Source organism: Engraulis encrasicolus, chromosome 13 (genome assembly GCF_034702125.1).
Source record: "Engraulis encrasicolus isolate BLACKSEA-1 chromosome 13, IST_EnEncr_1.0, whole genome shotgun sequence".
Taxonomy (NCBI): Eukaryota; Metazoa; Chordata; class Actinopteri; order Clupeiformes; family Engraulidae; genus Engraulis; species Engraulis encrasicolus.
Window position 1 is genome coordinate 16725544 of NC_085869.1, and position 25000 is coordinate 16750543.

Below are 25000 nucleotides of genomic sequence, written 5' to 3' on the forward strand. Positions count from 1 at the left end.
CAGTAAAATATCATGCTCTGAAACGTAAATAATAATACAGGGTTTTGCTGTCTCAATACAGTTTTTCTGTCTCACATGCTCAAGCCGGAAGTCCTCCGAATTCACCTCTTGTTATTGTCTTTCTATTGTTTTCGGAGTGAGAAGTCCACACACTTAAAATGCTTTTTGTTGTCTTTTATTATTTCATGCCTAGATTACGTTTCGACTTCGACAGTCTTCTCTGATGAAGATAGTTGACGTAAAAAAACCCGAAATCTAGCCATGATATAATAAAAGACAACAAAAAGAATTTTAAGTGTGTGGACTTCTCAGTCCGAAAACTACAGTCAGCCTTTGTCTGGCACCTTTCCTGGGATGTGCACAATCCTCTCCTTCAACCTTTGTATTTCTCTTGGGCAGATATCTGGCCTTGTATGCCTACAAACCGCAGAAGGCAGACGAGCTGGAGCTGAGGAAGGGGGAGATGTACCGCGTGATGGAGAAGTGCCAGGACGGCTGGTTTAAAGGCACGTCACTCCGTAGTGGCGCATCCGGTGTCTTCCCAGGCAACTACGTCACCCCCGTATCCAGGTAACTGACACTTTCACACTCACCTGACATAGTAGTATTATGCCTCTTTTCCACTGGTGTTTTTCTGGTAGGCCTACAGCTCAACAAAGGGCGACTCGGCTGCCACTTTTTGCTTTACTATTAAGCTGTGTCGTGCCTATTCAAAAAGCAAAAAGTGGCGGCCGAGTTGTGCTGTGTCGAGCTGTAGGCCTACCAGAAAAATGCCAGTGGAAAAGAGGCACTAGTGTACCACCTATATGTATAACGTTCATTATGTCCAACTGTTTACATCACATTTGAGTTTTTCTTTTACTTAAGACATGTACAAGTTTTATCTTTTACCTGACATGTTTCGACACTATACCGTAACTGAAATGGGATTAGTGTACCTAGTTGTAGCTGTGTGGGTGATACACAAGTGTCCAGGTAAGTCTTGTTCTCACACTGACCAGCTGATAGTAGTGTGCATTACGGCTGTTGGGATATTGTATCGAACCGCGAAATTGTGATCCGCAGAGACACGATACTGTATCGTGATGCAAAAAGGCAGTATCGTGATACACCCTTTCAAAGTTCTGTTACAATTTGGCTCAGAAAACAACCACATGATATGAACCCGAATCGTGAGTTGAGTATGTCATTACAGCCCTAGTGTGCATACCAAGTTGCAGCTGTTTTTGATGCATAAGTGTCAAGCTTGCCCAACCAATCAGAAGGCACCCCTCGCTGGATTGACTGTAGTATCCTACAGGACTGTACATACAGTATGTACAGTATTTTCATTTGGGGAGACCTAAGGTTGCTCCGCAGAAAATGGCCTGAGGCCATGTGAAGCTTATATATCTATTACTTTGAAATATAAGGCTAAGAATGGGAAGAAAATGCTTGAAACCTTGAGCAAAAAAAATGAAATAAAATGCTGACGTTGATGGAAGCACAGGAAGCCTGAGATTGCCCTGCCAGCCCAGCCCATTGATTAGAATGTATGGGCTGGCGGTAATGGCTGATTAACATAACGCTAGTGTGCAGATCTCAGCAGGCCGGCGCGGCCTAACAAAGGAGAGGGGGCAATTAGCTGCTCCGGAGCGGCCACATGCCAAGGGGGTGGCAGAGGAGATGGGAGATGGAGATGGGGATGGGGTGAGGACTGGAGGGAGGTGCAGTGGGGTGGCAGGGGGGGAGAGAGAGAGAGAGAGAGAGAGAGAGAGAGAGAGAGAGAGAGAGAGAGAGAGAGAGAGAGAGAGAAAGAGAGAGAGCTGCAAGTTCCAAGGGCCGGCAGAGGAGACGGGAGATGGAGATGGGGTGAGGAGGAAGGTGCAGTGGGGTGGGAAGGAGAGAGAGAGAGAAAGAAAGAGAGAGAGAGACAGAGAGAGAGAGAGAGAGAGAGAGAGAGAGAGAGAGAGAGAGAGAGAGAGAGAGAGAAGCGCAGGCGCACATACGTGTGTGCGAGAGAGAGGTGGGCAGAGAGAGAGAGAGAGAGAGAGAAAGAAAATTATTACTATTAGCCTTTGTCTTTATTTTTTATTTTATCTTTCCTCACATATGTACTTGCTTTGGCAACAGCGATTTCCTTATTCATGCCAATAAAGCACCGTTTAATTTGATTTGATTTAGTGTGAGAGAGAGAGACAGAGACAGAGAGGGAAAGAGAGGCCCTGCTGCAAGTTCCAGTCACATTCTGGAAAAGCTTCAGGGTAGCATCAGATTGCTCAAGTGATGGCAATTGGCCTGTCAAGAAGCTGTTTGTGGCTCAAGCAATATCTCAAGCCATGTCTGGAACAGTATTCATTGTTGCTGACAGAGTTTGAGCAACACTGACGACCAATGCAGACGGGCTGAGGCAGAAAATGTAATATATGTTTGGGCTGAGCTAAGGAACAAGCGTTTATTTGGCCTGCGTCTTAGAACAAGTGTATTTTAAGGCAAAGACAGCAATTGGACTCAAGAATAGAAAACGAGGGTCTTGCCAAACAAATAAACAGCCGCATGGGCAGGGCAGTGGGCAGAATACTCATTCTGCTTGGTGTGTAAGTGTATTGTTTCTCCCACCAAGAGACAGATTTATATGCCTGGCTATTGTGTCACTAAACAAACAGAAATCAACTCCCTTCTATAGTTGCTTGAGAAACCTGCTTATATAGCCGCTGGAATGATGTGTGTTGCGGTCTGAGTGTGGCACCCACATCGTTCTGTTCAGCAGTTGGACATAGACAACGGCAGGGTTTTCCTAGGACCATATTCTATTTTATGCCACCACCAGGACTGAAAGAGCTTCATTCCCTATTCCCCTGACACATTGATTGAATAGAAATTACGGTTTGTGTGTGTCTGTTGGGTGTCTGGAATAATCTTAAATATTTCTGCGCTATAATTCTCACCTGCTTTGAGAGGCCAAGATCTGTGAAAGACGTGTGGAAAGCACTTTAATCCTTGGAGCACATCTCACCTAGCCTCGCGCACCATCCTACGTACTTCCGCCAAGAGACTTGGCTCCGCACTACGCCTGGTAACTGTTTACTGTGGAGCAATGTTGAGCGGTAGGATTTGGGCGGTGTTCTGACAAACGGTCCTACATTGTAATTTTATCCTATGGTAGGATGTTCTGTCAGACGTGTCTGTTAAACGGTCCTACATCGCCAAAGATAGACGTCAGACATGTTTGTTCAACAACTCATCCTGATTTTTCCGTAAATTCCCTTCCCGCCTCCTGCAATTGCGTCAGATAAAACAACCTCCAGACCATGAATACGAAATTAAATGGTAGTATTATGGGATGGTCAGGAGGACCAGGCTACATCTCACCAGTCTTGCATAGGGAAATAGAAATGCTCCACACTCAACTGATAAGTCTGAATGGACTGAGCCCATTTAGTGAAAGAACAACGATGATTTCATGCTCTCATATGCGCAACACTGATCATTTTATATGCACTTTTGATGTATTATTAGTGTCCTGCATCCATGCTCGTAATCAGGCTTTGACTTCACCGCCTCTGTGTCCACTGGCCAAGACGGGTCTGATGAAGCGGTTATTAAAACAGCCAAACATCTCCGCACGTGTCCACGCGACCACTACTAATTTTATCCTCCTGACAGGAAGTCAATATGGAGCCCAAAGGAAGTAGGGATTACAGAGGTGCTGTCGATGAGACAACCTCTCGAAAATGCATTTCCAAGCGCACTACTTTTAAATATGGTGCTTTGGTGGCTGTAGAGTCCAATGCATTTATCTATGTAAGTGCAGCGTGCCCAGAAGACAGCAGAGCGAATCATTTAAAGATCCACTACATCTAGCTAACTCTCTGCTCAGACATAAGCACCGCACCTACAACCAAAGACACAGTTGAATGGATAGTATTTCGACTAAAAAAATCGTCTTCCCCGCCACAGTCAGACTGATAGCAAAACAAAATATTTGACAAACTTAATGGGTTTTTCCCCATGAATCACTTTTTTGATGTCTTGTTTTTTAAATGTTTTTCATTTTTCTATTTATTGACTCAGGTGGCCTGCGCAATAGTTGCTATGTGCCTGGAATACTGGTTCATACACAAATGGCAAATAAAGAACTTTGAACATTGAACTGTCCGTGAAGTTGGGAATGTTGCTTTGTGGTGTGGGGAAGACATTGGACAGTTGGTGGGAGTTATTTCCTGCTGGGCTGTCTGTGTGTGTGTGACATGTTGAAGCTCTGTTGAACTGGAGCTCTAGTCAGCCCTCTTCCAGCTGGGAAGGCATTAGTGCAATAGTTTTACAATATTTTTTTAAAATCCATTCATAATGATTTTATAATGTTCGCCATATGAACCACCATACAGTATGTGTGTGTGAAATGCAGCTCATAAAAGAAGAAGCACAAATCTGCACACTGTTGCTGCTCACAGATTTATTAAACACAGCAACAGTGTGCAGATTTTTCCTTCCTCTTTTACGCGTCTTTGTTTGATCCAGCACCTGTTTTACTGGATGTTGCGCGCATCCCTCACACTATTTTGGAAATGCAGCTCATATCATGTGTATACTATACCGTATGTTTTGCAGAGCTCCGTTTGCTGTGGGCCAGGCGCGGGTGTGTCTCCCCAGCCCGGCGGCTCAGCCCCAGGCCCAGGCAGCCAAGGTGGTGGCCGGCTCCTCGGGCTCGTGTTCGGCCGGCCCCTCCAGCCCCGTGCTCCTGGGGGGCTCCTCGTCCCGCTCCACGCCCCCGCTGGTCAACCCTTCCTCCTCTTCCTCCTCCTCCTCCTCGCCGCAGCTCCAGGCGGCCTCCGTGCACCTGAAGAACTGCCTGCGCATGTCCGGCCCACAGTCGGTCGGCCAGGCTGCTCGCACCGCCATGCAGCTGGGTGAGTAGTCCACTCGCTCGAATCTGGCCCCTTTTAAAGGAATAAATATGGCCCTGCCGTGGCTGAAACGGTAGGGCACTGCACTGTTACACCGTGGGACCCGGGTTCGGTTCCCGCGCGAGGTAATTTCCGGATCTTTTTCTCCTTCTCGCTTCCTGTCACCATCTCACACTACAGTATCGTGGCTGAAACGGTAGGGCACTGCACTGTTATGCCGGGGGACCAGGGTTCCGGAAAAAATAAAATAATGTATTATGTGCCTCCCTCAGTGCCTCAGTGTCTTACGGTTGTGTTTGGCTGCCTCTTCGTGTCCACATTGTCTTGAGCCCTGCACTGTAGCTGTAGCAGCAGCTCAGTCTCAGTATTAATATTTTTTTAAAATCCATTCATAATGATTTTATAATGTTCACCATATGAATCACCATACAGTATGTGTGTGTGAAATGCAGCTCATAAAAGAAGAAGCACAAATCTGTCACTATTTTGGAAATGCAGCTCATATCATGTGTATACTATCCATCATTTGCATTGACGTCACAATATCACGTAATCGATTTTGCTGGACGGCAGAAGTACACATGAAGTACATAGGAATTATGCAGACGGAGACAACTTTGACCATAAAATACCAAAGAAACACGGCTAGTTCTTGTATTTTTAAAAAAATGGTACCTGACGTTATCAGTAGGCTAGGTTGGCCTCATTGAATGTGTTCAAATGTATTCTGCCGTATGTTTTGCAGAGCTCCGTTTGCTGTGGGCCAGGCGCGGGTGTGTCTCCACATTGTCTTGAGCCCTGCACTGTAGCTGTAGCTGTAGCAGCTCGGTCTCAGAGCTCAGGACTCTTGATTCACAGATGAGACCCTTCGACTCTGTCAGTAAACTGTGAGATCAGCTCTCTCTCAACTGCTCTACTTCTTCCGTGGATGTGTGGTGTGAGTGATTCCCCTTTGAGGATCCAGCAGAGTGGCCTCTAGGGTTTTAGCCTGCGCAGCGCACAGACGGACGGTGCCAAGAATAACCTCTCAGGCAGCGCTGCAAGCTGCAAGCCGCGCCGAGACCCCCTCTCACTACCACGGATGCTGACAAGGGGGGACAAAGGGGTCCGTTGTCCCAGGCCCAGGGAGATGGGGGGCCCATAATTGGGTCCTCATCAACATTGAATGTATTGGGTGTGGGGGACCCTTTCAGATGACTTTGTCCTGGTCCCAGCCAAAGCTGTCAGCGGCCCCTCTCACCACACCACACCACACGCCGCCCACCACATTCACATTGTACAGCTAGGATGGTGTGCGTGTTTGTTCAGCGGCGGTGTACGGCCCTCAGAACACACTCTCCCCTCCTCCTTCCCCCTCATCCTCCTATGTTTCCCTCGACACATCTGCTTCCTATTAGGGCTGGGAACATGAAGGTAGGCCATGGGAGACTGTGCTGTACTCGTCACCCGAGGACTGAGTCTGCAGGCTTTCGCCCCCTCCACTCCTCTGTCCAGTGAGTCTAGGATCTTCCTGGACTCGACCAGGGGACGGATCATGATTCCATGTGGCCCCTGGGCCAGTCAACTAGAAAGCCCCCTGCCTCAATGGGTATGGCTAGTTTATAAAACGATTCAGGGTTTTAGGGCAGGAGTCTATATTGTCAGGGGTTTGGGGGATTGTCCACCAAGAGAGGTTTTAAAAATACAGTTGTTAAAAGTGTGATTTTAATGCAATGGTAATGCTAATGGTAGGGCACTCGTCTGCTACGCAGCTGACCCCAGTTCGATTCCGACTTGGGTCCTTCGCTGACCCTTCCCCGTCTCTCTCTCCCCACTCGCTTCCTGTCATTGCTTCACTATCCTATCAAAATAAAGGCACAAAAGCCCCCGATAAAAAGAAGAATGCAAATATAGAGGTTAGAGCTCCAGGGCCCCCTTGACTCTTGGGCCCCTGGGCCTGGGCCCGGTAGGCCCATGCAGTAATCTGCCCCGGGACATGACTGGACAGCTACTGTAGAACTCCCGAGCAGAGAAACGCCTCCAGGCAGGTCCATGGGAATGCTCTTGTCCAAGTAATGCTTTGTTAATGAGCTGAGGCTGAGATACCTACCAAGTCCACACTCCAGTGGATAAGTGTCAAAGCCAACAAGGTTGCCTCTACAAACAGGTGTAGAAATAGAGTAGGATTTACAAGTGTCCAGCAGAGGCTAGTTGAGGATGTGCCTGCGTGGTGTTAGCTAGCAAAGGCGAACACAGGATCTGTCAGTGTAAAACGTAGCACTGGATGTCTCTGTGGTTTGGGTACGTAGTCATGGGATCTGTCATTGTGGCCAACCACTTCATTATCGACACAGTTGTATATGAAAGCCTTCACTCATATCAATCCATTTGCAATTTAGCAGATCAATATCCTCGAACAAGCGCTACTAATGTGGTTTTGCTGTCTTGTCTTTTTTATCATTTTATCATTGTATGGCACTGGCTAGGTTTACGTGACATTCTTAATTCCGAATTCATTATTCCAAATTAAACAGTTCCGTCGAGTTTGCTTTGATCTTTCATTCAATTCCGAATTGTTAAGTGTTTACATGACGTTTTCAAAGCCGAACAAAGCTTTATTTAGAATTAATCTAAAGTCAGTTAATTCGGAATTAGATGTCTCATGTAAACGTATAGCCAATATGTGATATCAGTAGCAGAGTATCCATTCATTCGTCTATGTTCATCTGACTCGCCTTCGTGTACTGTAGGGCATCCCAGCTGCTAATCCAGCGACAGGCCTCCGTTAGCGCTTCACTGGACTTGTTACAGAATTTCACAGCTGAAATCAGCTGTCAGCGGCAATGAGAGACCTGCTGTGGAACACTGGCAGTAATTGTGGGTTGTGCTCCTGACTGCAGCAGGACTTTGAGAGCGAGACGAGAAGCTCATTAGACTTCGCAGGGTCACACACACGCACGCACGCACACACGCACGCACGCACGCACACACATACACACACACACACACTACGCACGCACGCACGCACACACACACACACACACACACACACACACACACACACACACACACACACACACACACACACACACACACACACACACTACACTACACACACACTAGACTACACACATACACGCACACACACACACACACACACACACACACAGACACACACACACTACGCACGCACGCACGCACACACACACACACACACACACACACACACACACACACACACACACACACACACACACACACACACACACACACACACACACACACACACACACACACACACACACACACACTACACTACACACACACACACCGTCTGTCCTTGTCTCCTCTTTTTAGCTTTGCCAGTCGTACAGTACAGAGCACTTGTGAACATACTGTAGGTCTCTCTGTCTGCCTCCCTCCCTTTTAAAACTCAGGTGAGGTGAGCATTAATTGAAGGGCTCATCCGAAAGGTCTAACATCAGGGAGCGGTGAATTAGCCACACGCTGAGATGTGTGTGTGTGTGTCTGTGTCTGTGTGTGTGTGTGTGTGTGTGTGTGTGTGTGTGTGTGTGTGTGTGTGTGTGTGTGTGTGTGTGTGTGTGTGTGTGTGTGTGTGTGTGTGTGTGTGTGATCGTTCAGACGGGAGAGACAGAGTGGGTGGGGGAAAGAGAAAGAGAGAGGGAGAGAGAGAGAGAGAGAGAGAGAGAGGGAGAGAGAGAGAGAGAGTTTAATAGAGAGAGAGAGAGAGAGAGAGAGAGAGAGTTTAATAGAGAGAGAGAGAGAGAGAGAGAGAGAGAGAGAGAGAGGGTGTAATAGACCTTGACAGACACAGGGCTCATTCCAACCCATTCCTCCCCCCGGCCCTCCCCTGTTTCATCATCACCATGTGACAGGGACGGTGATCAAGCATTTGTAGAAATCCATTGCTTACATGGATCTACGACGTCACATGACTTCTCTATGACTTCTCCATGCTCCATATGATAAATGTGATCAAACTTTCTCAGCAGCTATCATATCACCACCACCATCTTGTCCATAAACATTTATCAGACAGAATAACGGGTCGTTAGTCAACCAGCGTTACAAGCAGAGATGACGTGAAGCTATTCATGACAATGGAATCATGTTCAACAGCAGGTTTTTTTGTTTTGTTTTATTTTGTTTGGTTGGTTTTGATTGAGATGTGTAGCCTAGTACCGTATGCGCTCTGTGACATATCAGCTAGATACACAATGTGACACACTTCCCTAATTTGCTTTTTTTCCTCTCCTTTTTTGAGACTTTAATCATGCTGCCAGGGAGTTATAAATGGCCCTCTGTTTGGAGAGATGAGGCTTCATGACTGGCTGAGAAGAAGTTCTCCGTCACACTAAAAGCGTGGTTAGATAGTGTAGCTTTCACATAAGCCCCCATATCTCTTGAGGCTGCCGTTCGGGGAATGAGCTATCTCTTGTTGTCCCAGTCTTCCATATTGGTTTCATTTCCTGTTTGACGTTCCCTCCACATCAGCATGGCTGCCCGTACCATGTTCCTGACAGACTTATGGCGGAGCTAGCGCCCCCTTGATAAGGCTGTCACAGCCGAGTGATGGTTGTCGGGCCTCGGCTACATCACAAAAAAAAAACCTTCCCCCTCTCTCTCTCTTTTTCACCATGCTTTAAGATCAGGCGGAATGACAAGATGAATGAACAAGAAAATATATGTATTATTTCTCTCTTTTTCTGTCTGTCGGTCCCTCTATGTTATTTTTTCTTTCTCTCCATCTTCACTCTATTAGTCTTCTTCGCTTTCACTCTTTTTTTCTCAGTTCATCTCAATTAATTTGCATGTCCAAGCATTATTTAACAAATATACGTACATTCAAGGTATGATTAAAAAGATATGCCAGTTGAACTGATGATGTGTCTATGTTTTTTTTGCACGTGTGTGTGCATACACTTAATAACAATGAAAAAAACTATGAACGCATCAGATGGTTTGATTAACTGTCTCTTTAATTGCTTTCATTTTCCAGTCCACAGTCCTCCTGCTGGAAGTCCGGAGCGTCCCACGGCTACCGTCTCGCCGCTGCGTCCCCAGGGCTCGCCGTCTCGCTCCCCTGGCCCCTCCTCCGGTCGGCCCCTGTCCATGGTGTCCCCGCAGCACTCGCTCCAGGGCAGCCCGCTGTCCCCCGCCGCCCCTCATCGCTCCCTCATCTGCCTCACCTCCGCCGCCGCCGCCATCACGCCCCCCAACATGAGCGCGGCCCACCTGAACGGTAGCGAGCCCTCTTCGCCTGCCCACGGCCACGGCCACGTCCAGGGAGCCGTCGCCAGCCTGCCCAAACTGGAGGAGAAGAAAGCTGAAAAGGTAGGACTGATAGATGTGTGGTATTCATTATGTCTAATGTTGTAGTAAAACCCTCTGATGAAGACGGAAGATATACCATCAAAACATGTAAATGACAACTTTTGCATGTCTTAAGTATAAGAAAAAACAAAGTTTTAGGTAGGACTGCTGCTCCTCTTCAGCGGACGTTTTCTTATGTCTGGTGGTCAAAGTGATTCCACACAGCCTCAGCAAACAACACTGTCTTAAAGGGACACTGTGTGAGATTTTTAATTGTTTATTTCCAGCATTCATGCTGCCCATTCACTAATGTTACCTTTTTCATGAATACTTACCACCACCATCAAATTCTAAGTATTCATTATGACTGGAAAAATTGCATTTTTCATACATGAAAAGGGGGATCTTCTCCATGGTCCGCCATTTTGAATTTCCAAAAATAGCCATTTTTAGCTGCAAAAATGACTGTATTTGGACCATACTAGATAATAATTGTTTATTACTTTCATGTAAAGATCAAATTTGGCAATAGGCAGCCCAATTTCAATAAGCAGCATAGTTGCAGTACCTTTTTTGACCATTTCCTGCACAGTGTCCCTTTAAATAATCTGCCGTTTTAAGAACATTTAGTAAACCAATTTACAGTCTTCTCAAAATAACACAGAAACTGATCAAGGTGGCTTTTTCCAACTAGCTGCACTACCAGCCAACAAGAACAAAGGCAGGTCCACACTGACCCAAGTGTTCATGACTGTTGCACTTTACTGCTCATTTGTCTGGGCTAGTATGCAATGCAGTATGCATCTCTTCTTTGTAATTGTTCGGTAATATATACAGTACATATTTGTTTTTTTGCTAAATGCTCACAGCTGGCATACAAGCTACTCATGTCTAGCCATGTATTCAGCTACACTACAGTATGTTACACAATGTCTCCAACTGTATGTTTCCAGAACATTAGATTTACTACCAGGATAGCTTTCAAATTAACCCTGACCCTTAGTCCTGCCATATGACCTCTTGGAAAACAAATCCCATGTTTCTTAAGCAATATATCCCAGAGGATGCAAGGCTGCAGAGGCAGCTATTCCAATCAAAATGGACACGGACAACACTATAGTGTGGATATTCCGATCAAAACACCCAAAAGCAAAACATTTTGAAAACATCAAAGTACCGATAGATCGGTGCCTTGTGCCATTAAAGAGGCAGCGTGCCCTAAAAACAGGCAGGTCATGTGTCGGGAAGCAGCAAATCAAAACGTGGAGGAGATGCGCTCACACTATCACCTAATGATTCTCACATTTGGTGCTGAATCCCACATATGGTAAACCATAAATGAGTGTTTAACCGGATCACACCGCACTCTCGAGGTGCCAAACATAAACAAAAACTGTGTAAAATTGAAAGAAAAATAATAATAGGCCAAGTTTTCGGTCTACTGACCTTCCTCAGGGGCCCATGAGGAAGGTCAGTAGACCGAAAACGTGGTCTATTATTAAAAAGAACACAAAGGGGATTTAAGTGTGCAGACATTTTTCTTTCAATCAAACCATAAATGAGTGAAAGACGCGAAGGATAGCACTCTACAATTTTTTCTTTGAAGAAGGGCTCTGCCTGAAACGTTCGTGGGAAGCAGCAAGCGCCATCTCTCCTCAAACCACACTCAATGTGTGCTGTCCTGTGCTCCTGTCCCATTGCTCATTCGGGTTACAGCCATCATGAAACCCAAACTCAGGAAGTGAAAACAGCTCCGTGTGTCAAAGCTTCAGACTTATCAGATGGTGGCTCTTTGTGTCCCCGTCACGTCATTGTGACAATGGGGGCGATCTGAGTTAGTAGAGAATGACGTGTGCTTCACAACTGTTATGTCTAGCGCTAATTTGAGCCGTTTAGTCTCTCGCCGCAGGGTATGAGGTAAGTGACTGCAGCTCCAGGCCCCAGTGCGTATACTATACGGCGGCAGTTCATCGGCGTGTTTCGCAGTGGCTCAGCCGTCGCTGCCTACGAGGGCTCTTTTGTTCTCCGGTTGCCCGTGACGACCCCTGCCCTTCCTCCCGGTTCTGTAATGGGATCTGGGAATGGAGGCTCAGGGCATTGTACGGCCGGCCGGGGTTTGACATTGAACCACTGTAGCGGTTTGAACAAGCAGTACATGCACTGTGCAAGTACAGGGAGGCGAGGGGTGCGGGTGGTAGGCGGGTGGGGGATTGGAGTGTTGGATTACACAGAGGGGAGGACCACTCTGGAGAGAACAGGTGTTAGTCAAAATATGAACAAAACTACTTTTCAACCAGCAAAGCTTTTCCTACCTAAATGTAGTGTGTAAGCAAGCGATGTCAACACCTGTTAGGATACGCTCTGCACTCTCGTTCCAAGAAATAAAGAAATAAAAAACTACAACAACATAACATGAAAAGAAGCTGACGGAAGGGGAGGAAAGTGCTTCTCTGACAATGTATATATGATTTAATCCCTTTTGATCCTTTGTGCTTTTGGCAGGGACTCTTGTTTTCTTGAGCCGCATGACAAGTACCATTATCATTCCTTTCTGTCATAGTCCAAGCTTGGCTGGCTTGGCTGACTGGCTCTCTGGCTGGCTGGCTGACTGACTGCTGGGCTTCGTCTTGCCCAAAACTACCCACTTCTTCCCATTGCCATCTGCAGGGCTGGCCTGGGAGAGAAAGAGGGCCCGGGCACTTTTGTCTTAAAGGGGCCCCTCATAATTAGTGGCACAGAACTGACTCCCCAGTGGGCCCCGCACCCTTGTGAGCCCCTATTTTCAGACATGTAAAAAATATATATACAGTATATATATGTTTTTTACATTTCTGAAAATAGGGGCCCACGAGGGTGCGGGGCCCAATGGGAAATGGCCGCTATGCCAGATGGCCAGTCCAGCCATTGCCATCTGTCCCCTAGTGTGCCTGCCTGGCTTCTACGCTTTAGCATGCGTCTGGCACATCCTGGCTATACATGGCAAGAAAGAAAAGGTGTCGTTGTGTGCCGACCGTTAATCCCCCCCCAGAGGAGATGGAGGACATGAGGGGAGTGCAGGAGACTGAGATGGGATGGGGGGGTAGTAGAGGTGAGATGAGGTGGGGGTAAGAGGGTGGTCTGCAGGAGACTAGGATGCACTGATGGGGGGGGGGGTTGTTTGGGAGGGGTTGAGGTGAGATTGTGGCGGTTTGAGAGGATGGTCTGGAGACGAGAGGCAGGGAAGCTGACTTTGGTGGCGGGGGGGGGCAAAGGGGTACGTTGTCCCGGACCCAGGGGGATAAGAAGGGGCCCAGAATTGGGTTCTCATTAAATTGTATGTATTGGGTGGGTGGGGGGCCCTTTCAGATGCCTTTGTCTTGGGCCCGGCCAAAGCTGTCAGCGGCCATGAGTGCAGGTGACGTGATGTGATGTATTGGGGGGTGGCGGCGAGGGTTTGAGGTGAGATTGAGGGGTTTGATAGGGTGTGCTGGAGACGAGGGGACTGGGGGATGGGAAGGGAAGGGAAGCTAGGTGAGCAGGCGAGGGGCTCACACATGTCGAGTGGAAGCGCAGCCTCCTGTTCTCGCAGTCTGACAGATGTCTCACTGTTGATTATTCAGTGTTAATTGGCTCCAATTCCTTCTGAGAACAGACGCATGCGTGCTGATGCCATTATAGAGGAAAATCTTTTTCTCTCTCTATACATATAGTATATTCACAAGGGGAGAAAGAGGTAAGAGTAGATGAGATATAGAGAGAGATTTAAAACAAAAGATACAGAAAATACACAGTAAATCCTTTTGTTTTATCTTAATTATGTCAAAGGACTCGGGTGTATCTTAACAGTGAAATTACTTTCCTTTCAAAATGTAGAGGTGAATTAATACCAAGTACAATGGCTGATGAAAGATCCTGATGCGATTGCAAACCTCACAGTCCTCCTCCCCAATTTTGCCACATTGTTTAAAAAATGTCAGTTTGTATTAATGATAGCCATGCTTTGCAACTGATAAATGCACAGGTACAGGGGTGTAATTGTTTCAGGTTTTGACTGGTGTAATAAATCTATGACGAAAAATACATTGACAACATGCTCTCCTCTTTGGATAATTGTTACCATGTTGACTTTGAATGTATCGTGACTGAACAACATTACTCAAAATGTGCAAGAACATGTGAGGAGAGGAAATTAAAAATGTGTAAAGACGAAATGATGATAAGACTGAAAAGGCTGCCATAGTCTTGTCTAATTGTAAAATGATCTCCTTGTTTCTTTGTGACAAAATGGTCGTCTGCCAAGTTCCTAACAAAAGACTCCCCATCAGACAGCTCTCATAAGGTACTGTTTTGTATGCAGGGCTGGGCTGGTAATCTGGCATACGGGGCATTTTCCCGGTGGGCCGACAGTCCTCAAGGGGCCGACGATGCTGTTGTTTTATTGCTTTTTTTCCCCTTAGAGACCAGACCTCAATTTCGATCGAGTGGTCCATTGGCATATCCTTAATGTAGACAGTGGACTGAGATTATCATAATATCTTAGAAAAAGCTGGTCTATGCCAAAAATGCCCAGGCTGTTTTTTGATCCCAGTCCAGGACTGTTTGTATGTGTGTATATGACTACTGAGCCTCTTCTGATCAGGCTGGTACATGAGCAGTGATGTAGACAGCCACCCCTGGCTCACTGTCAGACTAGACGCCACTCTGACCTGAACAAACAAGGCTCAGTGTTGGTCTCATAGAACATGCATTCATGTCTATGGTTAATCACAGCCAACAGCACAGTCCTCCACTAGGAAAGGAACTGTTGAAGCCTGAGGAACCACCAGACATTGTGTGAAGAAACTCCTGGCTCTTGCATGGCTACGACGATGGCAGAATGATGTCATGCCTCTATCTCTGGTCTGCTGAACATCACTGCAGGCTTTCGCTCTCTCACCTCCTCTCACCTCCTTGACCCTCAGCAGTACATGTTGTGTTTGTCTGCAACCTGCCCCCCCCAACCCCCACCCCTCGATCAATATCTGTTATCTTTTTCACATTTCAATCAATCCCCACCCCCACCCCCTCTTTTTTCACGTTCTCGTGTTGTGAGTGAGTCAGTCAGAGCAGAGAAGCAGCAGCTCCGAGGCTTGATGACTCAAAGCCTCCTATCTCATGCCCCCAGGTGGCTCAGCGGTGAACTTCAGCTGCCCACGACTTCAACACCCTCTTAGGAGCGCTTAGCTCGGCTTAGCAGCTCCTCTGATACAGCCAACAACTGTGTGACTGATAACCGTGCTGTGCAGGCACGCCCACGCATCTCATGCTGAACATGAAGACGGCACAGAACACAAAACAACACAACAAGCTTCTGACCTAGGCACTTTGATGATGAAAGGATGTGGAAATCTCACAGGAAAAAAAATAAGATGGGATTATTATTTGCTGGCATCTTGTGTTTTGTTGTTTTCCCTCCTTAAACACCCTCTCTCTGTGTCTTGTCTTCCCCTTACCCACAGAAAGAGAAGAAAGGAGGGGGTCTGCTCAAGTTGCTCTCAGGCGCGGCAGCCAAAAAGAAGTCCCGTTCGCCCCCCTCCGTGTCCCCCACGCACGAGGCCCACTCCTCCCCCGCGGCGGCCGCTTCCGAGGCCCTGCTGGCCGGTGCCATGGGCTGTGCCCCCGACCTGCTCCCGGTGGGCAGCCACGGCCGCGCGGGCTCCTGCCCCATCGAGAGCGAGATGCACGGGGGCGGGGCCATCGGCATCGAGCCGCTGCACAGGAAGTCCGGATCGCTAGACCTGAACTTCTCCGTCTCGCCGCCGACCCGCCAGCCCTGCTCCTCCCTCCTGGCCATACGGCCCGAGCCCAAGCCCCTGTCTCGGGAGAGGTAAGGATTCAAGGATGAAAATAATAATATATAAATAAATAGCGGCAGTATAAGCAAATGGCATGAGGAAAGAAGCTCCTTCTCAGTCTCTCAGTTCTAGCTCTATGACAGCACAGTCACCTTCCAGATCTCAATTTTTTATACATACATAAAGTTGTTTCCTTACGTTTTGTCGCCTATCCATGTTGTTGGTGCAACAGCTAAGATTGATCGACAAAACTTTTGTCTTGCCAAAATCAGTCCTTTTGGTGTTCATTAAATAGTTAATCTTTCTTCGGTGTAACACATTTATTTGTGTACATGAAACTGTCCATTTCATTCAAGTGAATTCAAAATCTAAATTGTAACACTAATAATGACAATTCTCACAGCAGCACTACAACTAATTATATAATATGTTTTTATATGCATTGTAACGTTGCAAGAGCACAGGTAGGTAAACATAGGTTGATGTTAAAGGAGGAACAAATGGTTCAGCATATATTGTATTGCGGATAGAACACAGAGCTATCAACAGTAGGTATGACAGATCCTGCCTATCGGGCTCTCTCGCTATCGCTCTCTCTCTCTCTCTCTCTCTCTCTCTCGCTCTCTCTCTCTCTCTCTCTCTCTCTCTCTCTCTCTCTCTCTCTCTCTCTCTCTCAATATAAAAAGTGTGGACCTGACCACAAGCTCGTTTTAATCAGAGCTGCCTGTGCGAATAGTGAAGTTCACTAGAGGCTAATATCTGCTTAATTATAGAGGTTGCAGCTTGCCTATTATCAAGATCGCTTAAATGATAATGACCCCAGACAGAAAGATGTGTGATATATACACACACACACGAGTGAATGACACGCTGCCCATGAATGAAACGACTGAAACCACTCTAGTCTACATACATCCATGATTCATGAGCGATGTGTTCCACTCAGATAAGCCTGGAGCAATGTGATGTGAGTCACGAGAGGCCCGAGATGGCAGACCTTCACTTGACGAGGAGCAGACTGACACTGATGATCATCCCTGAGCAGTTAGGCCTAACAACAGGAAAGGAGAGGGATAGTAGTAAGCAGGGAGAGAGACAGACCTAGAGATGTGGAGCGAATTCGAAGTGATGAGTGAAGGCGAACATGAGCCATTTTGAGTCTTCCGACTGTACTGCTGCTACTCTAGCATCAACGATATGCACGGCTGTGTTTTTTTTTTTTTAACCCATTACATTGATGATACAGTTTGAGAAAGTTCAGTCATTTGTGTCAGTTTGTCTGTTTAAATATGGATGCCAACCAGCAGAATTTGTCTGCAAACATTAGTTAACCTTCCTCCTGAGGCTTCATACTGCAGCAATCAACCTAGACCATTTGTACAGTGGTTTCACATCTGTGTTTCCATGCTGATGGGTTGCTGCGACTGGTAGGTTGTGGGTTCGAGCTCTGAGTTGCAAGCTAGAGCATGATGGCCTTCGGCACACATGTCGAAAGACCACAGCCCTATGATGAGGAGGGCAGGTGGGGCTTGGCACAGAGGTGGGGTTGCCAAACGTCCCTTGAAATACGGAATTCTCCCGTATTTAGAAATCAAATTACGCCTCTGTATTGAGGTGAAACGGGACACAATTTGGTTAAAATGCAGGAAATTGCATCCAAGAAAGACAAATGAAATGTCCTGTATTTTTGTCCAGTTTGCAACCTTACACAGAGGTGGTGTGAGGGCGGCAGAACATAGTGGGCCGGATGGGCCTTTACTGTAAGTGCCGACGGATCCCAGAATTCTGCATCACAAGGACAGACAGTGGAGGATGAAGAAGAGGAAGAGAGGAGAGGAGACTGGCACTATTACAGCGGAGGAGGAAGAAGAAGAGGAAGAGGAGAGAGACTGGCACTATTATGCTCCATCATTTATATTCATTATTCAGACAACATTAGATTTTGCTGACTGCTTTGCGGCAGAGAGATGCATAAACCATAAACTGACAGGGAGATAGACTCAGATAAAGAGAGAGAAATGACATACAGAGAGAGGGGGGTAGCAGAAAAGTTTTTTGATGACTTTTGATAACTTTTTTAATGACTGTGTTGCAGTTTTGTATGTAGGCCAATTGCGTACTACTTTTATCAGGCTCCTTCTTCCTGAGAGAGTGTGAACACTTACAATTTCATACCTGTCTTTGGACTACACAGCATCCAGATCTGTGGTTGATAATGTTGTTATATACTATGAAGAAGGCAGCCGCGGCTAGACAAAATCAATCAAAATTGCATTGGTAGATACTATTGTTGTAAACAACCAGACGGTTTAATGTGAGTTCCTGTGTGTGTGTGTGTGTGTGTGTGTGTGTGTGTGTGTGTGTGTGTGTGTGTGTGTGTGTGTGTGTGTGTGTGTGTGTGTGTGTGTGTGTGTGTGTGTGTGTGTGTGTGTGTGTGTGTGTGTGTGTGTGTGTGTGTGTGTGTGTGTGCGCGCGGGTGCGTGCGTGCGTGCGTGCGGTTGTGTGTGTTTGAGAGAGAGCTCAAGGGTTTGAGAAAGCTGAAGCTATTGTTTTTTTAAAGCAAGTACATACAGTATACACAATATTGTTTGCCATTTGAAGGATTACATATGCAAAAAAAATCTGATAGCATGGCCGTACTGTACCATGCCATCGTAATCATTTCGTGACGTGTAAGCTCACAGATGGTTAAGTAAGGCGAGGTTAGTTATCTGGTGGTGCGTAGCTTGTACATCCTTACATTCCTCCCATCCTTACATTATTGAATGGTGCCCCCACATGGACTCTGCAAAATTACACCCATATCACGGATGGGGCCTTGTGAGTTAGCCTGGCAATAGCCTAGCCTAGGGCTCCTTAGTGTCAGCCTAGAAAACAACCTCAGTCACCCCAGCTGCCTCATAGCCCACAGTGGTGCTATTTGTCAATGCTGTTGCCTTCATAGCTGCCCTGTCAGCTGCTTTCTTAGATCTCCTGCAACCAGAAGACACTGCAAAAAAAAACAGACTTCTGCACGAAGCAAGGCAAGATAAGGCCGCTGCTTTTTTTTTTTTGGCATATTCCATATCGTCTCTCCTCCTGTTGACTTTAGCCTTTCATGTCAGGAACATCAATGAAAGGTTTGCAACAACACAGTGTTACCGCACCACACATGTCTGTATGTGTGGATCTCACCTCTGATAGCAGGCTTGTACGAAATTCCGAATTGAATGAATTTGAATTCAAAGTAATGCCATAATATGAACACTAGGTGGTGTTCTATGTACTCTCAATGGCCCTCATTTATCAAAGCAGCGTACGACGAGAATCATACGTACGTCGTGCGTACGTTCGTTTTCTACGACCAGTTGGTATTTATCAAATCTCATCGTAAGCGCAGGAAAGATGAAATCCTACGACTGCTCTCAGACGGTGTACGCTGATTTCAAGTTGGACTTGAGATGACTATGATCACCAACTTGATCAGCAGTTGTAGCGCAACAACTCATTATCATAAATATGTGGCCTACATAATTACAAAATGTTTTTACATTGTATATTTTGGCTATAAGCCAACGTCTACCTGTTTGAATTGGTGCACCCTTCCTGGGAGCGCTGCGTTAATTTGGCATATGAACAAGAGACTTCTCATTTGTGATTTGACGTGATGTGTGAATATTTGTGCAATATAGGCCTACAGCCGCGTATTGGAATGTGCCTTCAGTCGTGGGATCAATGACCGACGTCCCTTCTTTTTAACAGCTGGGAGTTCATGCGCACATCAATCAATAGCCTACAGACAGTAGCCTAATAATCTCCCGGTTGAGTTTTGACGTTTGATCGCACACAACTATATCCGAATATAGGCTACACCTGACACGTGTGTGTCCTATAACATTTTATAGTCGTCCACTCCATAGGTGGTAAAAGGGCTATCCGGTCGAAGGACTGGAGCACTGGAGAGAAGCAGGGCGCACATGAGCGCGTGAAGGACAGCGCACTGGACATGTACAACTCTCCTTCCCCAACAAATTGTTTGGGCACTGTTTGTTGGCCAGTTTCACGTAGGACCCTTTTCTTGACCTCGTTTACAAAATATCATCATATTTAATTTTCATATATTTAAATATTTAAATAATATTCATTAAAAAATATCTTCATTATGTCTACTGTAGTCAATCAAACATTTCATTGTAGACTAACCATCATTATTTGGAAATCAATCTCTACCCCTTCCATATAGAGAACCGAAACACTGTTGACTACTGCTGTTGATTATTTCCACGTGTTATTTTGTTGTCTACCTCGCGTAAAGCCTAATTTCAAGCTGTCAATCAACCAGAAAGGTGGATGTTTTAGCCGGTTTGCGTCTCTCCGTGTCGCAAACTCGGGGGTGCGGTCTCCTTCCCGCCAGTTTAGAGAAGGTGTGATTATTCTAATTACGATGGTTTTCAGACGCTGGATTTATCAACAGCCGCTCGCACTTACGATGAGATTGGAGACGTACACATGTTTAGTAAATCTCACGCGAGCCTCGTCGTACGACAAGATCTGCGCTCATTTGTGCGATGGTTTCTGCACAAGTTTGATAAATGAGGGCCAATGGGTGGTGTAGCTTAAATTCAAAGAAATTCAAGGTAATGACACCACCTAGTGTTCGTATTATGGCATTACTTTGAATTCAAATTCATTCAATTCGGAATTTCGTACAAGCCTGTCTGATAGATGTCATCTCAGGATGTCTAAAGAGTGTAGGGCACTGGGGTAGCACACTGGCGACCCAGGTTCAATTCCAGCTCGGGTCATTTGCCTGTCCTTCTCCGTCTCTCTCTCTCTCTCTCTCTCTCTCTCTCTCCATACTAATTTCCTGTCTCTCCTGCACTGTCCTGTCAGAAATAAGGGTATAAAAAAGCTTGCAGGCCAGGCCCTGATCCACCTCCATGGAGAACCACTCATGCCCCACACCTCTCTTCACTGAGGTGTCAGTGGGAGGCCACACATTACATTTCACTTTTATCCAAAGCGACTTGGTTTTTTTTCAGTACAGGGTGTTGTTTACTAGCCTGGCTCTCACACAGACCCTTCGTGCTTCGTGCATCTTCGTTAAACTTCATGACAACCATCGTGAGAGCCAGGTTAGTTGTTTACAGTCCCTGGAGCAATGCGGGGTTAGGTAACTTGCTCAAGGGCACCTCAAACCATAGAGTGAGAAAGTGAGTGGAAGGGTGGTATTTGAACAGGCAACCCTCTGATCTAAAGCCCATCTCCTTAACCACTAGGTCACAGCCCTGGCCTCAGCGCAGTGCAAATGAACCCATATTTTCTGGGTTGATGAGCCCTGACAGCTTTGCAGAGAACCACCCACACCATCATGCTACGCACTAGCCTTCCCCCAACTATACTCATGCACACAGGGAAGTCATGGGTCAGCGGTTAGGGTGTCAGACTTGTAGCCCAAAGGTTGCCGGTTCGACTCCTGACCCGCTTTCACACACACACACACACACACACACAGACGTTCCTTCCCCCCACCATACTCACATGCATGTGCACATGCAGGCCTGCATGAACTGTACGTGCACACACACACATGCCTTCCCCCTACCATGCACACATGTACACACACACACACACACACACACACACACACCCACATGCACGCACACACACACACACACACACACACACACACACACGCCTTCCCCCTACCATGCACGCATGTACACACACACACACACACACACACACACACACACACACACACACACACACACACACACACACACACACACACACACACACACACACACACACACACACACACACACGCCTTCCCCCTACCATGCACGCATGTACACACACACACACGCCTTCCCCCTATGCACGCATGTACACACACACACACACACACACGCTTTCCCCCTACCATGCACGCATGTACACACACACACACACACACACACATGCCTTCCCCCTACCATGCACGCATGTACACACACACACACACACACACATGCCTTATCCCTACTATGTACACACACACACACACACACGCCTTATCCCTACCATGCACGCATGTACACACACATACACACACACACACACACACACACACACACGCACACACACACACACACACACACACACACACACACACATGCCTTCCCCCTGCCATGCACACATGCACGCATGTACACACACACACGCCTTCCCCTTACCACACACACACACACACACACACACACACACACACACACACACACACACACACACACACACACACACACACACACACTTGTGCCATTATTGCCCCTCCCATCAAGGCCCCATGATTCACAGCCTCAGTCAAAACCGTCCATCGATTTTCTTCGGCCCTCCAAAACGGCGGCGTCAAACTGAGCTTAGGGCCGTGCAGAAAACAATATTGCTACCATTTTTGAAAACGTAGCGGCGGACACGTTTGCGGATGATTACAGCAGTAAAATCCATGCAGTGTTTCAGGAAAATCGATGCTTGAAAGCACACAGTCAAACCTGTTTGTTCCCCTGGGACTGTAGGTATATAAAATCAAATAAAATTTAAAAAGGCTTTCCGAGGATAGCTATAATTGTCATCATGAGCTTTCATCTCCTTGTGAATGTACAATACCTTTTGATATTAACATTCAGGCTATTGAAGGAGAAGGCACTTTACAATTACAGCAGGACACATTAACTACTGTATGATGCAAAGCGTCATTACTAATAAGTGCTCTCACTGGAAAATTAGTGCTTGTCGTCAAGTCAATTTTTTTATTTTACACTCTGCCATTAGTGGAAATGCTAAATATACTATAAGCAGCTAATGGCACATCCACACACTTCCACCGTTTTTATTCTGACTTTCAGAATCAACTTACTCGTAAAAATAGAAGGTTGTTCAACAACCTGCAGGCCCAGAGGCCTTTCAATGACCCATATGAGGGGTGAGAGGCAGTGACTGAATCACATCCACGCACACACACACACACACACACACACACACACACACACACACACACACACACACACACACACACACACACACACACACACACACACACACACACACACACACACACACACACACACACGCATGCACACATACACACACACACGCGCGCGCGCGCACACGTTCACAAACACGCGCAGGCATGTACACAGAGGCGCATACACTCAGACAATTACAAAAACACGCATAAACACCAAAGGCTCTTTTTCACTGCCGGTTTTCTGATAGGCCTACAGCTTGACACAGTGTGACTTGGCCGCCACCTGTTGCCTTTAGAATAGGCACGACACAGCTGAATTGTAAAGCAAAAAGTGCCGTCTGAGTTGCGCTGTAGGCCTACCAGAAAACTGGCAGTGGAAAAGAGGCACAACACAATCTGACGCAATCCAAAACCATTTGGCCCTTAAGACAGTGAGAAGTGAGTGAGGCAACCACCATCATCACGTAGACAGCCACCATCCTATGATCCCATGATCCAGCGAGCCAGGAGTTGTGGAAACCAAGCGTCTTCTCCGGGCGCTGCTGCCTGTCTGGGTTTACCTCCACTCCACCACTCCTCAAAACAAGGGAGCTTTCATGTCTGCGCCTGCAGACATGGCCCATAAATCCTTGCTCATCAAAGGGGGGCCTGTGTGTTTCCGTTGTCAAGGCGAAGGCACAGCCCATCCGCCAGCCCCGCCAGCCTGGCCCGGCCTCTCCTGTTCAAACCTGTAAGTGGAGGAGCCTCTCGGTCTCGGTCGGCCCCATTTCATGTGGGCTCTTTCATGCATATGTATGCAGCGCAGATCACTTGCTGGAGACTTCCTGTTTTGGAGCCTCTGTTGTCCAGGTGCGGTGAGGTGCCTGAAGTCGTAGCTTACCATGACTGTCCTTCTGATCTCTCTCTCTCTCTCCCTTTCTCTCTCCCTCTCTCTCTCTCTCTCGTTCTCTTTCTCTTTCTGCAACAAGCTTGAAGAGGAGGGGAATGTGGGGGATCAGGTAAAAAGTGTTTAAAGCACTACTTGAGTCTAGGATTATGGTTGAATACGCTTACTATCAGGTCACAGGGAATACTGATACGTTTGCAAAGAAGTGGTGCGTGGACAAGGGGATTATGGTCAGTCAGTACTGGTGGTTTTCCATTGGTAATGGGTTGATTTTAATGGGTTAGGGTGGGTGGGTGGTGGTTTGGGGGGTGTGGTGACCATTTTTGTGGACGTATAGACCATGCAATGGTTCAATAAAGGGATTTTAAATGTCAGTCTTTCTCTTACCCTTTCTCTCCCCCCTCCCTCTCCTTCTCTCTCCGTCTCTACAGGTACAGAGTGGTGGTGCCCTACCCTCCCCAGAGCGAGGCCGAGATCGAGCTGAAGGAGGGCGACATCGTGTTTGTGCACAAGAAGCGGGAGGACGGCTGGTACAAAGGCACTCTGCAGCGCACGGGCCGCACCGGCCTCTTCCCTGGGAGCTTTGTGGAGATCTTCTGAGAGTCTTCTGGAAGACCTTCAAGGGAATCAGCAAATCAGCAGCTTCACCCAGGGCTGGACTGGGACTGAATGACAACTCCACTGTCTATATTGATGATGGAGCAATGGGCCTCCCCCTCTAATTTTGTGGGCCAAGCCCCATGAAAATAACAACAACAACAACAACAACAACAACAATATCGGCCCCTGAGGACTGTTGGCCCACCGGGAAAATGCCCTGTATGCCAGATGGCCAGTTCAGCCCTGGCTTCACCAGTCTCACATTGCAGTGGTGCTGGTGGAGCTGCACGTTTGCTGCACTGTAAAACATTGCAGCCAGTTAAACGTAGTAAAAACGTAGCTTGCCCTGCTGCCGTAACCCATCGATGCCTGAAGCACCAGCAGAAATGGGTGCTAAATGCCTAAGCCCTTTTTGGGAAATGGTGCTTATAAAAACCTAATAAAAATATCTCAGCCTGTGAAGCACATAAAAACACGAGATACGTTGCATTTAAACGCTAAGACACTCATCTTG

General features: G+C 47.0%; 1 protein-coding gene across 1 annotated transcript in view; it reads left to right on the forward strand.

Annotated features, from left to right (window-relative positions):
- The window catches only part of LOC134460750 (E3 ubiquitin-protein ligase SH3RF3-like), a 154767-nt gene extending 130120 nt beyond the window's left edge, over window positions 1–24647 (forward strand). The window contains exons 6-10 of the mRNA XM_063213277.1: window positions 400–570; window positions 4591–4889; window positions 9886–10220; window positions 15677–16044; window positions 24318–24647. Coding sequence (XP_063069347.1) covers window positions 400–570; window positions 4591–4889; window positions 9886–10220; window positions 15677–16044; window positions 24318–24486 — 1342 coding nt within the window. The 3' untranslated portion in view covers window positions 24487–24647. The remainder of the gene's footprint in view (window positions 1–399; window positions 571–4590; window positions 4890–9885; window positions 10221–15676; window positions 16045–24317) is intronic.
- The last annotated feature ends 353 nt before the right edge of the window (window positions 24648–25000 follow it).